Source organism: Gopherus flavomarginatus, chromosome 23 (genome assembly GCF_025201925.1).
Source record: "Gopherus flavomarginatus isolate rGopFla2 chromosome 23, rGopFla2.mat.asm, whole genome shotgun sequence".
Classification (NCBI taxonomy): Eukaryota; Metazoa; Chordata; order Testudines; family Testudinidae; genus Gopherus; species Gopherus flavomarginatus.
The window spans coordinates 17,073,690-17,090,040 of NC_066639.1; the positions used below are offsets into that span (position 1 = coordinate 17,073,690).

Consider the following 16,351-nt stretch of genomic DNA (forward strand, 5'->3'; position numbering starts at 1 on the left):
GCACAGCACGAGGTGTAGGGGGACCCCCAGGGAAGAGGGGTGCAGCAGGGGGGCCTAGGGAAAGAGCCCAGGAGGGGGGAGAACCGGGGGTGCAGCGGCACAAGAGGGGTGGGCCATGGGGGTCTGTGCCCCACTGATTGGGGGATGCTCTGGGCTCCCAGCCTCGTTGGTACTGGGCCATGGCAGCCGGGGGTGGGTCAGCTCCCACCCCAGTGACATGGGGGCAGAGTCCCTGCACCCCCCATCTGGGCCCTGCCTGACCCCCTGCTCTGCCCCACAGACCCCCAGCAGGATGGGGGCGAGGCTCCTGCGCTGCTTCTCCTGGGCCGGGCGCCGGAAACACCGCAGGAAAGGGGCCCCCAGCCCCCCAGGTGAGAGCACCCCCCACAGCCTCCTCCCTGCCCCCCTTCCCCTCCCTGTCCACCCCTACGTCCTTCCTGCCCCCCGAGATCTACCCCCCATTCCTCTCCATGGGCGCCCCCCACCAGATCTGCCCTGCCCCCTATCCCCCTCCCTGCCCCCCAGATCGGCCCCATTCCCCCCACCAGATCTGCCCTGCCCACCCCCACATCCCTCCTACCCCCATATCCCCCTCCCTGTCCACCCCTACGTCCTTCCTGCCCCCCGAGATCTACCCCCCATTCCTCTCCATGGGCGCCCCCCACCAGATCTGCCCTGCCCCCATCCCCCTCCCTGCCCCCCAGATCAGCCCCATTCCCCCCACCAGATCTGCCCTGCCCCCATCCCCCTCCCTGCCCCCCAGATCAGCCCCATTCCCCCCACCAGATCTGCCCTGCCCCCCATCCTCCTCCCTGCCCACCCCCACATCCCTCCTACCCCCATATCCCCCTCCCTGCCCGCCAGATCTGCCCCATTCCCCCCCACCAGATCTGCCTTGTCCCCCCATCCTCCTCCCTGCCCACCCCCACATCCCTCCTACCCCCATATCCCCCTCCCTGCCCCCCAGATCGGCCCCATACCCCCCACCAGATCTGCCCTGCCCCCATCCTCCTCCCTGCCCACCCCACATCCCTCCTACCCCCATATCCCCCTCCCTGCCCGCCAGATCTGCCCCATGCCCCCCCACCAGATCTGCCTTGTCCCCCCATCCTCCTCCCTGCCCACCCCCACATCCCTCCTACCCCCATATCCCCCTCCCTGCCCCCCAGATCAGCCCCATTCCCCCCACCAGATCTGCCCTGCCCCCCATCCTCCTCCCTCCCCACCCCCACATCCCTCCTACCCCCATATCCCCCTCCCTGCCCCCCAGATCGGCCCCATTCCCCCCACCAGATCTGCCATCCCCCAGATCCTCCCGATTCCCCCCCTCCTGCGCCCCCTTTCCCATTGGGGCCCCACTCCGAGCCCCCCCGGGATCCTGTTCTCAGCTCCCTCCCTCCCCCTTCTCTGCCCCCCAGATGCCCCCGCCCGCCCCACAGAGGGGGCCCTAATGTCCTGCGCCCGCTCCACGCCCTCCACCAGCAGTGAGCCGGACGGGGCCTTCTTCAGCGGGAAGGCGCGAGTCTCCTTCCGCCACCAGCTGGACTCCGCCACCATGGCCATCGACTCCCCCGGCTGACAGGGGGCTGCCCCACGGCATCGACTCCTCCGGCTGACGGGGGGCTGCCCCACGGCACCCGCCAACGCCCCACGGCATCGACTCCTCCGGCTGACAGGGGGCTGCCCCACGGCACCCACCAGCGCCCTGCAGCATCGTCTCCACCGGCTGATGGGGGGCTGCCCCACAGCACCTGCCAGCCCCCTGCGGCATCGCCTCCACCGGCTGACAGGGGGCCACCCCATGGCACCCACCAGCCCCCTGTGGCATCGTCTCCACCGGCTGACAAGGGGCTGCCCCACGGCACCCGACAGCCCCCTGCAGAATCGACTCCACCAGCTGACGGGGGGCTGCCCCACGGCACCCACCAGTGCCCTGCGGCATCGTTTCCATTGGCTGACGAGGGGCTGCCTCACGGCACCTGCCAGGCCCCCCGCGGCATCGTCTCCACTGGCTGACGAGGGGCTGCCCCATGGCACCCATCAGCCCCCCGTGGCATCGTCTCCACTGCCTGACGAGGGGGCCGCCCCAAGGCGCCCGCCAGCCCTAGCGGCATTGCCTCCACCGCGATGAGGGGGCCGCCCCATGGTGCCTGCCAACCTCCTGCGGCACTGCTTCCACCCTGACAGGGGTCCACCCCACGGTGCCCGCCAGGCGCCCCCAGCATCGCTTCCACCAGCTGACGGGGGGCCTGCCCCACGGCGCCCGCCAGCCCCCACGGCATCGCCTCCACTGCTTGATGAGGGGCTGCCCCACGGCGCCCGCCAGCCCCCGCGCCATCGCCTCCACTGACAGATGGGGGCTGGGACCCCCAGCACCAACTGGCCCAGACACCACCCGAGCGGGCAAGCGGGATTCCTCCACCCCCGCTGAGGACCCTGCAGCCACCCGCCAGCCCTGCAGAGGGCGCTGGCCTGGGGGGGCGATATGGGGCTGGACTCGAGGGGGGGTGGCTGGGGGGGGCTCCTGCTGGGGGTGTCGCAGTGAGTGGGGGGGGATTTCACCAGCATTTCCATAAAGGAGGGTTGAGAGTCAGTGGGGTCTGGTGTCTGGGGCCGAGATCCGGCGCTGCCGGCTGGGAAAAGCCCCCGGCCCGGCCCGGGGGGGTGATAAGGGCGACGCCGGCGCCGGGCAGCAGCTTCCTGCCTTACACCCGGCAGGGCCAGGGTGGGGCCAGTGGGCAAATCCCCCCCCCCCCCCGCCCATTTGCTCAGCTCAGCGCTGCCGGGGAACCAGCAGGGGAGCCCCTCCCGCCCCCCAGCCCAGGGGCTGGAAATGGGGAACGGCCTGCCCCACAGGAACCCAGGAGTCCTGGCTCCCGGCCCCCCCTGCTCTGACCCACCAGCCCCCACTCCCCTCCCAGAGCCAGGGAGAGAACCCAGGAGTCCTGGCTCCCAGCCCCCCCTGCTCTGACCCACCAGCCCCCACTCCCCTCCCAGAGCCAGGGAGAGAACCCAGGAGTCCTGGCTCCCAGCCCCCCTGCTCTAACCCACCAGCCCCCACTCCCCTCCCAGAGCCGAGGAGAGAACCCAGGAGTCCTGGCTCTCAGCCCCCCCACTCTGACCCACCAGCCCCCACTCCCCTCCCAGAGCCAGGGAGAGAACCCAGGCGTCCTGGCTCCCACCCCCCTCCCCTCCCCGGCAGGCAGAGAACCCAGGCGTCCTGGCTCCCACCCCCCTCCCCTCCCCGGCAGGCAGAGAACCCAGGCGTCCTGGCTCCCAGCCCCCTCCCCTCCCCGGCAGGCAGAGAACCCAGGCGTCCTGGCTCCCAGCCCCCTCCCCTCCCCGGCAGGCAGAGAACCCAGGCGTCCTGGCTCCCAGCCCCCTCCCCTCCCCGGCAGGCAGAGAACCCAGGCGTCCTGCTGGAAGGACAGAGGCCGGGCGTGGGGTCCCATAGTTTAATCCGTGCGTTGCAGGGGGTGTCGGGGTGGCCCCCCTCAGGGGGAGGAGACGCGCGGCAGCCGGTTGCCCAGGACGACCTGGCGCTCCACGCCCTGCTCCGTGATGGCGGCCAGCCGGATCACCCCACCGCTGGAGCCGTCCCGCTCCATGGCCAGCGCCAGCGCTGCAAGGGGAGAGGAGAGCGCGTCAGGGGGAGGGGCGCGGCCCGGACTCCTGGGTCCCAGCCCGCCGCGCAGGGAGCCGGGGGGCAGGACGTTACCATTGGCCGTGAAGCTCAGACACTCCTCCCGGCTCATGCCCGGCTTGTAGGAGGCGTCGACGAAGCCGTAGATGTAGGAGCTGCCCGAGCCGCCCACCGAGAAGGGCTGGCGAACCATCATCCCGCCCATGGGCACCGCGAACACCTGGGGAGAGAGAGCCAGAGAGCGCGGCCGGCCCTGAGATGTGCCCAGCTCTGGGGCGGGGCGGCCGGTTACCCAGGGACCCCTGACCCGGCGCTGAGATGCGCCCACCTCTGGGGCGGGGCAGCCAATTACCCAGGGACCCCTCACCCGGCGCTGAGATGCGCCCAGCTCTGGGGCAGGGCGGCCGGTTACCCAGGGACCCCTCGCCCGGTGCTGAGATGCAGCCACCTCTGGGGTGGGGTGGCTGGTTACGCAGGGACCCCTCGCCCGATGCTGAGATGCAGCCACCTCTGGGGTGGGGTGGCTGGTTACCCAGGGACCCCTCGCCCGATGCTGAGATGCAGCCACCTCTGGGGTGGGGTGGCTGGTTACGCAGGGACCCCTCACCCCGTGGTGAGATGCGCTCACCTCTGGGGCGGGGCGGCCAGTTACCCAGGGACCCCTTGCCCGGCGCTCAGATGCAGCCACCTCTGGGGTGGGGCGGCTAGTTACCCAGGGACCCCTCGCCCAGCGCTGAGATGCGCCCAGCTCTGGGGCGGGGCGGCCAGTGACACAGGGACCCCTCCCCTGGCGCTGAGATGCGCCCACCTCTGGGGCGGGGCAGCCAGTTACCCAGGGACCCCTCGCCCTGCACTGGGATGCAGCCACCTCTGGGGCGGGGTGGCTGGTTACCCAGGGACCCCTCGCCCAGCGCTGAGATGCAGCCACCTTTGGAGCAGGGCGGCTGGGGACCCAGGGACACCCCAGGGCGAGACGAGGCGGCCGGGGACACCCCTGGGCCAGGACGGGGCGGCCGGGGACACCCCTGGGGCAGGACGGGGGGCTGTGCCAGACGCTGCACGGGGACAGGGACTGAAGGCCCCCGTATCTCTGGGACACGCTATGGGGCTGACAGAAGCAGGTGGAAGGGAAGCACGTGGGGCACCGGGCCCAGCCCCGACTCCGCAGCGCCCTGGGGGCCGCTCACCTGCCCCCCCTTGCGCCTGTCCCAGCCGGCGACGATGATGCCGGCCATGAGGTCCTCGCGGTAGCGGTAACACATCTCCTTGAAGAGGCTGGCGGCCGTGTGCACCAGGGGCGGCTCGTCCAGCTCGATGCTGCGGGGCAGGGAACGGGTCAGGGGCCTGTCCTCCTCCCTCCCCCCGGCGGGGAATGGAGCCAGGGGCAGGGAACGGGTCAGGGGCCTGTCCTCCTCCCTCCCCCCGGCGGGGAATGGAGCCAGGGGCAGGGAACGGGTCAGGGGCCTGTCCCCCCCCCGGCGGGGAACGGAGCCGGGGCCAGGGAGAGGGTCAGGGGCCTGTACCACCCCCCGGCAGGGAATGGGGCCAGGGGCAGGGAGAGGGGCAGGGGCCTGTACCACCCCCCGGCAGGGAATGGGGCCAGGGGCAGGGAGAGGGGCAGGGGCCCGTAGTGCTCCCCCCAGTCCCAGGGCAGGGAATGGACTCAGGGGGCGGGATCCAGGGCCAGCACCTGTGGAAGCCCAGCTGATAGCCACAGCATCAACTATGGTCTGGGGGCGGGGCCAGGAGCCAGGGGGCGGGGCCAGGAGCCCGGGGGCGGGGCTAGGGGCCAGCACCTGTGGAAGCCCAGCTGATAGGCCACAGCGTTGGCGATGGCCTAGGGGCGGGGCTAGGACCCAGAGGTGCAGGTAGTGCCCTGGGGCGGGGACAGGGGCGGAGCTAGGAGCCCAGGGGCGGGGCTAGGGGCCAGCACCTGTGGAAGCCCAGCTGATAGGCCACGGCATCAGCGATGGCCTAGGGGCGGGGCTAGGACCCAGAGGTGCAAGTAGTGCCCTGGGGCGGGGACAGGGGCGGAGCTAGGAGCCCAGGGGGCAGGGCCAGTACCTGTGGAAGCCCAGCTGATAGGCCACGGCATCGGCGATGGCCTAGGGGCGGGGCTAGGACCCAGAGGTGCAGTTAGTGCCCTGGGGCGGGGACAGGGGCGGAGCTAGGAGCCCAGGGGGCAGGGCCAGTACCTGTGGAAGCCCAGCTGATAGGCCACGGCGTCGGCGATGGCCTAGGGGCGGGGCTAGGACCCAGAGGTGCAGGTAGTGCCCTGAGGCGGGGACAGGGGCGGAGCTAGGAGCCCAGGGGGCAGGGCCAATACCTGTGGAAGCCCAGCTGATAGGCCACGGCGTCGGCGATGGCCTAGGGGCGGGGCTAGGACCCAGAGGTGCAGTTAGTGCCCTGGGGCGGGGACAGGGGCGGAGCTAGGAGCCCAGGGGGCAGGGCCAGTACCTGTGGAAGCCCAGCTGATAGGCCACGGCGTCAGCGATGGCCTAGGGGCGGGGCTAGGACCCAGGGGTGCAGTTAGTGCCCTGGGGCGGGGACAGGGGCGGAGCTAGGAGCCCAGGGGGCAGGGCCAGTACCTGTGGAAGCCCAGCTGATAGGCCACGGCGTCAGCGATGGCCTAGGGGCGGGGCTAGGACCCAGAGGTGCAGTTAGTGCCCTGGGGCGGGGACAGGGGCGGAGCTAGGAGCCCAGGGGGCAGGGCCAGTACCTGTGGAAGCCCAGCTGATAGGCCACGGCGTCGGCGATGGCCTGGGTGTCGGCGGCGGAGCCGGAGCGGCAGCAGAAGATGCGCTCGTGGATGGGCGTCAGTTTGTCCGTCACTCGATTAGCCACGTAGGAGCTGCGGGAGGCAGAGCCGGAGCATCACAGACCCAGAGAATCCAGGGTTGGATGGGACCTCAGGAGGGATCCAGTCCCACCCCCTGCTCAAAGCAGGACCCACCCCAAGTAAATCATCCCAGCCAGGACTTTGTCAAGCCGGGCCCTAAAAACCTCTAAGGGTGGAGATCCCACCACCTCCCTAGGGAACCCATCCCAGTGCTTCACCACCCTCCTAGGGAAATAGTGTTTCCTAATTCATAGACTCACAGACGCTAGGACTGGAAGGGACCTCGAGAGGTCATCGAGTCCAGTCCCCTGCCCTCATGGCAGGACCAAACACGGTCTAGACCATCCCTAATAGACATTTATCTAACCTACTCTTAAATATCTCCAGAGATGGAGATTCCACAACTTCCCTAGGCAATCTATTCCAGTGTTTAACTACCCTGACAGTTAGGAACTTTTTCCTAATGTCCAACCTAAATCTCCCTTGCTGCAGTTTAAGCCCATTGCTTCTTGTTCTATCATTGGAGGCTAAGCTGAACAAGTTTTCTCCCTCCTCCTGATGACACCCTTTTAGATACCTGAAAACTGAATCATGTCCCCTCCCAGTCTTCTCTTTTCTAAACTAAACAAACCCAATTCCTTCAGCCTTCCTTCATAGGTCATGTTCTCAAGACCTTTAATCATTCTTGTTGCTCTTCTCTGGACCCTCTCCAATTTCTCCACATCTTTCCTGAAATGCGGTGCCCAGAACTGGACACAATACTCCAGTTGAGGCCTAACCAGCGCAGAGTAAAGCGGAAGAATGACTTCTCGTGTCTTGTTTGCAACACACCTGTTAATGCATCCCAGAATCACGTTTGCTTTTTTTTGCAACAGTATCACACTGTTGACTCATATTAAGCTTGTGGTCCACTATGACCCCTAGATCTCTTTCTGCCATACTCCTTCCTAGACAGTCTCTTCCCATTCTGTATGTGTGAAACTGATTGTTCCTTCCTAAGTGGAGCACTTTGCATTTATCTTTATTGAACTTCCTCCTGTTTACCTCAGACCATTTCTCCAACTTGTCCAGATCATTTTGAATTTTGACCCTGTCCTCCAAAGCAGTTGCAATCCCTCTCAGTTTGGTGTTGTCTGCAAACTTAATAAGCTACTTTCTATGCCAACATCTAAATCGTTGATGAAGATATTGAACAGAGCCAGTCCCAAAACAGACCCGCCCCACTGCAACTTGAGACCATTGCTCCTTGTCCTGTCACCTGCCACCACTGAGAACAGCCGAGCTCCATCCTCTTTGGACCCCCCTTCAGGTAGTTGAAGGCAACTATCAAATCCCCCCTCACTCTTCTCTTCTGCAGACTAAACAATCCCAGTTCCCTCAGCCTCTCCTCGTAAGTCATGTGCTCCAGCCCCCCGAATCATTTTTGTTGCCCTCCGCTGGACTCTCTCCAATTTGTCCAAATCCCTTCTGTAGTGGAGGGCCCAAAACTGGACACAGTCTCCAGATGAGGCCTCACCGATGTCAAATAGAGGGGAATGATCACGTCCCTCGATCTGCTGGCAATGCCCCTACTTATACAGCCCAAAATGCCGTTAGCCTTCTCGGCAACAAGGGCCCACAGCTGACTCAGATCCAGCTTCTCGTCCACTGTAACCCCAGGTCCTTTTCTGCAGAACTGCTGCCTAGTCACTCGGTCCCTAGTCTGTAGCAGTGCATGGGATTCTTCCATCCTAAGGGCAGGACTCTGCACTTGTCCTTGTTGAACCTCATCAGGTTTCTTTTGGCCCAATCCTCTAACTTGTCTAGGTCCCTTTGAGCCTCCCCCCACCCCCAGAGACCCTACCAAAACACTGCACCCCCCCAGAGACCCATCGTAAACAACACCCCCCCCCGGACAGGGAGAGACAGCCACAGATGGGAGCTCAACTGCCCCTCGTCCGCCCCCCCCCATAACCACCACCGCCCGGGCAACCCTACCATAACACAGCAGCACGTTCCCCCTCCCCCGCCCCGACAGCCGGGGGCCGGTCCCGGAGCGACCCAAACCCATCGATGGGGGGGGGCCCGGGGACCAGGACACGCCCCCCCCCGGCTCACCCCGTGGTTGTCCGCGAGTCGGCGCCGATCACGACCCCCCCGTCGAACTCCACCGCGATGATGGTTGTCTGGGGGGAGAGGAGGGTGAGCGCAGCGCCCCCCCCGCGCCTGGGACCCCCTCCCTGCCCCCCCGGGATCCCCCCTCCCTGCCCCTCCCTGCCCCTCCCCCCCCCGGGACCCCCCCTTCCTGCCCCTCCCCCCCCCGCGCCTGGGAGCCCCCCTCCCTGCCCCTCCCCCCCGGGAGCCCCCCTCCCTGCCCCTGGGAGCCCCCCTCCCTGCCCTTCCCCCCCGGGATCCCCCCCCTGCCTGCCCCTCCCCCTCGGGATCCCCCCTCCCTGCCCCTTCTCCTTGCCCCTCCCCCCCGCCTGTCCCTCCCCCCCGTGCCTGGGACCCCCCCCCTGCCCCCCCTGGGATCCCCCCTTCCTGCCCCTCCCCCCGCGCCTGCCCCACCCCCCGTCTGCCCCTCCCCCCCGTGCCTGGGGCCCCCCCTGCCTGCCCCTCCCCCCGCTCACCCCGGTGCTCAGGGGCCGCCCCGCCCAGTCCGGGGCCCCCCCCGCCGGCCCGACCCGGAGCCCGGACACCGCCAGCGCCGCCATCGTCCCCCGGCGCCGCGCGACACTGTCGTAAAGCCGGGCCGCCGCGCGAGGGCATGGCGAGGCGCTTTTACGACACCTCTTTCGCCGTCGCCGCCCCAGCCACCCACCGCGCTTTACGGCAAGGTGAGACGGCGGTATCTGTGCGCGGGGGGGGGGGCGGAGACGCTTTACGGCCACGCTCAGCCCTCGCGGGGGGCGGTTTTACGGCAGCCGCCCGCGTCGCGCTTTACGGCAGCGTGGCGGATTCCGCCCTTCGCTCCACAGCGGCCCCTTTGGCTTTACGACACACGAGGCGGTATCGCTTTACGGCGGCGCGGCCGCCCGCCCCGCTTGCGACATGCTCCGGCCTTGTTTTACGGCAGCGGGTCCAATTCCCCTTTGCGACGCCCGCTGGGGCCGCTTTACGGCAGAGTGGCCACCGCGCGAGCCCCGCGCACCGCTGTCAATCGATCTGACGTCATCGTTCGACTCACTGACGTCACCGGACCACGGCTACGTCACCAAAACATCTCCATGTGTCATGATGTCATCACATATCGCGTGTGATGTCACCGTGGCGTCACCAGGGAGCGGGGTGACATCACCCCTTGTGCCTGGCATGGCTGTGATGTCACTGCCTGGGGCTATGATGTCAGCAGGGCTGGGTGTGACGTCATCACATCACGTATGACGTCACCGCCTGCTTCCCTGGCCCCCTCCACCCTGTGTCCCCCCCAGCCCTGCCCCACGGCCCCTCCCCCAGCACCCTGTGTCCCCCCACCCTGCCCTGTGTGTCCCTCCCAGCTCTGCCCCACGGCCCCTCCTCCAGCCTCGCCCTGTGTCCCCCCCAGCCCTGACCCACGGTCCCTCCCCAGCCCTGCCCTGTCCACATTGCGCCCCCCAGGGAGGAGCTGCCCACAGGGGTCACACGGCTGCGCTGAGACCCACCCCGTGCGCCCCCGGCAGGGGTCAGGCACTGGCCTGGAGGGGCTGCCCCACATTTCCGTTGGGGGTGAGGAGCGACCCCTGTGGGATTCTCCCCCCCGAGGAGGCTCAGAGACCAGCCTGGCCAGGCGGCGAAACGCGTCTCGCGACAAAAGACTCCGGCGACCACGTCGAGCTCGGGGCGTCTCTTTACTTGGCCCCATTTCTGGAGCTGCTGGTTCACAACCGTGCCCAACACCCTGCCCTAGAGGGGACAGGCCCCTGCCCCATTCCCTGCCCCCCTGAGCCAGCCAGTCCCTGCCCTGGGGCCGGGGGGGAGCCGGTGCCCCCCAGAGGGAACAGGCCCCTGCCCCATTCCCCACGCCCCTGAGCCAGCCAGTCCCCGCCCTGGGGCCGGGGGGGAGCCGGCGCCCCCCAGAGGGGACAGGCCCCTGCCCCATTCCCTGCCCCCTGAGCCAGCCAGTCCCTGCCCTGGGGCCGGGGAGGAGCCGGCGCCGCCCCAGAGGGGACAGGCCCCTGCCCCATTCCCTGCCCCCCAAGCCAGCCAGTCCCTGCCCTGGGGCCGGGTGGGGGCCGGCGCCCCCTAGAGGGGACAGGCCCCTGCCCCATTCCCTGCCCCCCAAGCCAGCCAGTCCCTGCCCTGGGGCCAGGTGGGAGCCAGCGCCCCCTAGAGGGGACAGGCCCCTGCCCCATTCCTCGTCCCCCTGAGCCAGCCAGTCCCCGCCCTGGGGCCGGGTGGGAGCCGGCGCCCCCCCAGAGGGGACAGACCCCTGCCCCATTCCCTGCCCCCCTGAGCCAGCCAGTCCCCGTCCTAGGGCTGAACAGACCCGGCGCCCCCGGTGCCCTCCAACTTTTCCCCTCCGGCGCCCCCCGGCGGCAACTCAGGGCAGCTCCAACAGGCCGCGGGCGGCGTACAGCTGCTGGGTGACGTTATACACCCCGGCGATGGTGCCGACGGCCTCCAGCAGCACGGCCTGGACCTCCCGCTCCCCCTCGGCGCAGACGAGCCCGTACAGCTCCCGGCGCGAGGGCAGGGCCAGGAAAGCCAGCCCGGCTGCCTGCTGCACCCACCAGCTGTGGTACCGGGCCAGGGCCGCCTGGTAGGCCTCGGCGCACAGCTGGGAGGGGTCGTCCTCTGCCCCACTGCGGCCCAGCTTCCCCAGGAACAGCTCCAGCCACTTGAGGGCCCGGTGGAGGCGCAGCAGGGTCCGGCTCCCCGAGGGGGGCTGGTCCGGGGGCAGCACCCGGAGCCCCACCCGGCCCCGCCGCAGCTCGAAGGCCACCATGGCCTGCAGGGTGCGGTAGTGAGGGGCGTGCGGCCCCGAGCGGTGCCCCTCCAGGATCTCCATCTTCGTCTGCGTCTCCCGGGCCAGGAGCCCAAACGCGGCCCCCAGAGTGTCTATCAGTCTAGGGGGGAGAGAGAGGGGACAGCTGAGCCCTCACCCGGCATCGAGATGCGCCCACCTCTGGGGCGGAGCGACCAGTTAAACAGGGACTCCTCGCCCAGCGCTGAGATGTGGCACCTCTGGGGCGGGGCGGCCGGTTACCCAGGGACCCCTCACCCAGCACTGAGATGCAGCCACCTCTGGGGCGGGGCGGCCGGTTACCCAGGGACCCCTCGCCCGGCGCTGAGATGCAGCCACCTCTGGGGCAGGGCAGCCGGTTACCCAGGGACCCCTCGCCTGGCGCTGAGATGCAGCCACCTCTGGGGCGGAGCAGCTGGTTACACAGGGACCCCTCACCCAGCGCTGAGATGCAGCCACCTCTGGGGCGGGGCGGCCCGTTACCCAGGGACCCCTCACCCGGCACTGAGATGCACCCACCTCTGGGATGGGGCGGCCGGTTACCCAGGGACCCCTCGCCCAGCGCTGAGATGCAGCCACCTCTGGGGCGGGGCAGCCGGTTACCCAGGTATCCCTCGCCCAGCGCTGAGATGCGACCACCTCTGGGGCGGGGCGACCAGTTAAACAGGGACCCCTCACCTGGCGCTGAGATGCGCCCACCTCTGGGGTGGGGCGGCCAGTGACACCGGGGTGGACTCACTTGATCAGTTCTTTCCAGCCGGCCAGATACTCCCCCAGCAGGATTTCTCCCTCCGGAGTCACACAGGCCCTGAAGGCTGCCAGGAGGCTGCTGATCTGGAAGCCTTGGCCCGGGCAGCGGGGGGCCCGGTGCGGAGGGGGGGTCCCGTGTCTGGGAAGGGGCAGGCGGGAGCCTCTCGTCGGGGAGAGATGAGGCGGCTGCAGAGGGGACACAGCAGACAGGTTCTCTGTGGGGCGGCGTGGTGGGGGGTCAGGATCAGGATGTGAGGCAGGTGGAACGGAGGGGTGGGGACGTTTTGGGGTAGGGATGGGGGCAGGAGTCAGGGCTGGGAGGGGGGCGAGATTTGGGGCAGGTTTTGGAGGGGAGCACAAGGGGGGGTCTCACCTTCCCATCCTGTTCAGGGGGGGCCGTCGCCCCTCTGCCCCCAAGCCAGCTGCAGGGCCACCCGCCCCGAACGCAGGCCGAGAGCTGCACCTCTGCTGTTCCGGGGGGTGGGGGAAGGACAGAGCTCAGCCACAAGGACAGACAGTCCCCCCCCCAATTCCCAATGGTCTCCCCGGTTTGCACACGCTAACGACACGCATGACGCATACGGGGAGGTACTTGCACCGTCCCTGCAGGCCTCCGGCTTTGCACACACTAACAACAGACAAGCGTCCGGCCAGTAGTCTAGGCACAGGGGCAGGCTACACGCAGGTGACACGCTAAGAACATGCCTGGTACATGCAACAGCCCATGCAGGCCAGAGCACCGCCCCCCCGCTGCCCCACAGACCGACACAATCCGCCCCTCACCCCCTATTCATACAGAGCCCGGCACGCAGCGGGGCGGGGCTGGGGGGCCCGGTGGGGGGGCAGTGGGGGAGCAGGTCTGTGGGGCTGGCCCGCTCACTCCCGGAGGCAGAGGCTGGCGTGGGTTCTAGGCGGGGGTCACTGCGGGGGGGGTGTCACCCAGTGGGGGAGCGTGAGGGAGCTGTGGGGAGTCCCATGGGGCCAGAGGGGGTTTATGGGGCACGATGGGGGGGCTGAGGCAGTGCATGTCGGCCAGGGGAGGTCACTCGTGGGGCGGGCAGCCGGTGGGGAGATGCGGGGGGGGGGGTCACTCACGGAGCCGGAGGCCGGAGAGGAAGAGGAGGCCGAGAAAGGCCACCGCAGGGAGCAGGACACGCGGCAGCCGCCGGGGGCCCATCCCCACACATCCCAGCCCCACAGCCTTGCCCCCTGCCCCTGCCCGGCCCAGCTGCTCACTGCAGATAAGGGCCTGTTATCGGGGCGGGGCTCCCATCCCCCCACCCCAGAGAGCCCCCCCACCCCACATCCGCCCCCGAGGGGAAATGCCCCATGTCCAGTTCCCTGGCAGACACTGCGCTGGGGGCGGGTGGCTGCTCCCCCCCCACCCCATGGCTCAAACTCTGGGTGACTGGAGGTCAGATGGGGGGCGGAGAGATGGTCAGGTTAAAAATTAACAGTGGAAGGGACTTTGCCCCACAGAGTGGAATTGGGGGGAACCTGAGGGCAGAAGAAGGCTGGAGTTTGGGGGCTCCCAGCCCCCCCTGCTCTAACCCACCAGCCCCCGCTCCCCTCCCAGAGCCAGGGAGAGAACCCAGGAGTCCTGGCTCCCGGCCCCCCCTGCTCTGGCCCACCAGCCCCCACTCCCCTCACAGAGCCAGGGAGAGAACCCAGGAGTCCTGGCTCCCAGCCCCCCTGCTCTAACCCACCAGCCCCCACTCCCCTCCCAGAGCTGGGAAGAGAACCCAGGAGTCCTGGCTCCCGGCCCCCCTGCTCTAACCAGCAGCCCCCACTCCCCTCCCAGAGCTGGTGAGAGAACCCAGGAGTCCTGGCTCCCAACCCCCCTGCTCTAACCCACCAGCCCCCACTGCCCTCCCAGAGCTGGGAAGAGAACCCAGGAGTCCTGGCTCCCAGCCCCCCCTGCTCTGACCACCAGCCCCCACTGCCCTCCCAGAGCCAGGGAGAGAACCCAGGAGTCCTGGCTCCCAGCCCCCCTGCTCTAACCCACCAGCCCCCACTCCCCTCCCAGAGCCAGGGAGAGAACCCAGGAGTCCTGGCTCCCAGCCCCCCCGCTCTGACCCACCAGCCCCCACTCCCCTCCCAGAGCCGGGGAGAGAACCCAGGAGTCCTGGCTCCCAGCCCCCCTGCTCTAACCCCCCAGCCCCCACTCCCCTCCCAGAGCTGGGAAGAGAACCCAGGAGTCCTGGCTCCCAGCCCCCCCTGCTCTGACCACCAGCCCCCACTGCCTTCCCAGAGCCGGGGAGAGAACCCAGGAGTCCTGGCTCCCAGCCCCCCTGCTCTAACCCCCCAGCCCCCACTCCCCTCCCAGAGCTGGGAAGAGAACCCAGGAGTCCTGGCTCCCAGCCCCCCCTGCTCTGACCACCAGCCCCCACTGCCTTCCCAGAGCCGGGGAGAGAACCCAGGAGTCCTGGCTCCCAGCCCCCCTGCTCTAACCCACCAGCCGCCACTCCCCTCCCAGAGCCAGGGAGAGAACCCAGGAGTCCCTGGTTGCACAGACTCAGCAGCTGTGGGGCAGCAATGGGGTTGTGGGGGGCAGTGTGGGGGGCTGAGTTCCCCAGTGCACAGAGTCCGTCTCAAAGGAGGTTTTTTAAGGCTTTATTGACCAATAGCCAAGCTCGGTGTGTCAGGGGGTGTCAGAGATACCGGGGGGGGCAGGATTAGCAGGGGCTGAGGGGTCACCATTGCAGCCGGCACGGGACAGCCGGGGTGAGGGCTAGAGGTTCCAGGCAGGGGATGTGGGGGGCCAGTTCGGGGGTGTTCCCGGTCCCCAGGCAGGGGTCACTGCAGGGGGGATCAGTGGGGCACAGCAAAGGGGGGCTGGGCAATCTCATTTGAAGCGACGCTCCTGGCCAGCTCTCCGCTGGGCTCCCGGTGGGGGTGGGGGTGGCCCCGGATGCCTGGGTTCCCGCAGACCCCGCAGCCCCATGAGGAGGGAGACCCCCAGACTGTAGAGGCAGCTGGCGGCCAGCATCCCCAGGTAGCAGCGCCAGGCCGTCAGCAGGATCCGGCCCAGGCTCGGGGCCCCTGCGGGGGAGAGGGGACAGTTAGGGGGGCGTGGCTGTGACCCCAAAGGGGGAGGGTTGGGGGTCCCGTACCGGTGCTCTGGAGGGCGGTGCTCTCCGTGGTCCCGTTACCAAGAGGGTCAGGCGGCGGGATAGGGTCTCCGGCGGATACCGAGCAGCCTGCGTGGGGGGGAGAGACAAACTGGGGGTGAGTTACCGTGGGGGGTGCGGGGGGAGGTTGGGGTTCGGGGGGATCTCACCTCGGCGGCCGGCCCCCTTCACCTCGCCGCTGCTCTGCTGGGCCTGGGTCTCGTGTTCCACCCGGCAGGTCACGCGGGCCCCCTCCAGCCAGGCCCCGGGCGGGAGGTGGAGCAGGCTGGCGGCTCCGGCCCCATCCTGGCCCTCTGCCGGCGGTGACGCCTCCCCGGGGCCCAGCTCCCGCCCGTCCACTTGCCAGCGCACCCGGATCGGCTCCGGGGAGAACCCCCAGGCCAGGCACAGGAAGGCCGGGCCGGGCGCCGGAGCCGGGCCCAACAGGGCCACCTGCGGCCGGCGCTTCTCCCTGGGGTCACCTGGAACCGGAGAGGGGAGAGGGTCAGGTTGGGGGGAGAGGGGGCTTGGTTCTAGGTGGGTTCTAGCTCTAGATCACATCTAGGTGGGTGCTGGAGCGGTTCAGTCTCTGTTCTAGGCATTTAGGGGCTGGTTTTGTGGGGGGTTCTAGACTGGGTTCTGGGGTGGTCCCGGCGCCAGCCTTCGGCTGGGTCGATGGGTCTCCTGGGCCGGCTCTAGATGGGATCCAGTTGGGCTCTGGACCAGTCCTCGACGGTCAGAGAAAGGTTCTGGATCTGGTTCTCCGCATGTTCCAGACGCGGTGCCGACTGGCCGCGCACGGCTTCCCGCACGTTTCTAGGGCTCTGGCCCAGAACGCTTCGCCTCACAATCGAGATCACCGCCCTGCGGGTTCTAGATGTGCCCCAGCAGGTCCCTCTGGAACCACCCAGAATGGCTCAGCGTGTTATCTAGATCGATTTGGGGTGGGGGTCTAGATCAGCCCTGGGTCTTTTCCTAGGCATGGCCCTAAATAACTTCCCCCAACTGATGGGCCAGAAACCAGAACGTTTTTGTGGCTTTGATCTGGAAGGATTTTGGACACATTCTAGAGTGATTCAGGGTGGGTT

At 68.3% G+C, this 16,351-nt stretch overlaps 2 protein-coding genes across 4 annotated transcripts; both read right to left on the reverse strand.

The window, feature by feature from the left end:
- Positions 1-3,441: 3,441 nt before the first annotated feature.
- PSMB6 (proteasome 20S subunit beta 6) lies at positions 3,442-9,203 on the reverse strand. The gene is made up of 6 exons (XM_050933564.1): positions 9,092-9,203; positions 8,580-8,647; positions 6,363-6,494; positions 4,831-4,960; positions 3,719-3,863; positions 3,442-3,622 (listed from the first exon to the last, which is right to left on the reverse strand). Exons 1-6 carry the CDS (start codon positions 9,173-9,175, stop codon positions 3,495-3,497), a joined length of 687 nt encoding a protein of 228 aa, XP_050789521.1. The 5' UTR covers positions 9,176-9,203; the 3' UTR covers positions 3,442-3,494.
- Positions 9,204-10,864: 1,661 nt separating this feature from the next.
- On the reverse strand, positions 10,865-13,372 carry GLTPD2 (glycolipid transfer protein domain containing 2). 3 transcript variants are annotated; one of them, XM_050933562.1, is made up of 4 exons: positions 13,249-13,372; positions 12,527-12,618; positions 12,143-12,339; positions 10,865-11,506 (listed from the first exon to the last, which is right to left on the reverse strand). In XM_050933562.1, the coding sequence occupies exons 1-4, from the start codon at positions 13,328-13,330 to the stop codon at positions 10,981-10,983; spliced, it is 897 nt and encodes a 298-aa protein (XP_050789519.1). In that variant the 5' UTR covers positions 13,331-13,372; the 3' UTR covers positions 10,865-10,980. The 3 variants fall into 3 exon arrangements, with proteins under 3 accessions (XP_050789519.1, XP_050789518.1, XP_050789520.1); XM_050933561.1 differs by having other exon boundaries at positions 12,527-12,621; XM_050933563.1 differs by lacking the exon at positions 12,527-12,618 and having other exon boundaries at positions 12,143-12,368.
- Positions 13,373-16,351: the final 2,979 nt, after the last annotated feature.

What these genes read in the sequence shown, in the direction of transcription:
- GLTPD2 (XM_050933561.1), bottom strand. Translation starts at nt 13,330, where the DNA reads ATGGGCCCCCGGCGGCTGCCGCGTGTCCTGCTCCCTGCGGTGGCCTTT. An exon ending in CCTCTCCGGCCTCCGGCTCC is followed by an intron (nt 12,622 to 13,248) that starts GTGAGTGACCCC and finishes CCCCCGGAACAG; the next exon opens with CAGAGGTGCAGCTCTCGGCC. An exon ending in GGCTGGAAAGAACTGATCAA is followed by an intron (nt 11,507 to 12,142) that starts GTGAGTCCACCC and finishes TCTCCCCCCTAG; the next exon opens with ACTGATAGACACTCTGGGGG.
- PSMB6 (XM_050933564.1), bottom strand. Translation starts at nt 9,175, where the DNA reads ATGGCGGCGCTGGCGGTGTCCGGGCTCCGGGTCGGGCCGGCGGGGGGG. An exon ending in GGCGGCCCCTGAGCACCGGG is followed by an intron (nt 8,648 to 9,091) that starts GTGAGCGGGGGG and finishes CTCTCCCCCCAG; the next exon opens with ACAACCATCATCGCGGTGGA. An exon ending in TATCAGCTGGGCTTCCACAG is followed by an intron (nt 4,961 to 6,362) that starts GTACTGGCCCTG and finishes CCTGCCCCGCAG; the next exon opens with CATCGAGCTGGACGAGCCGC.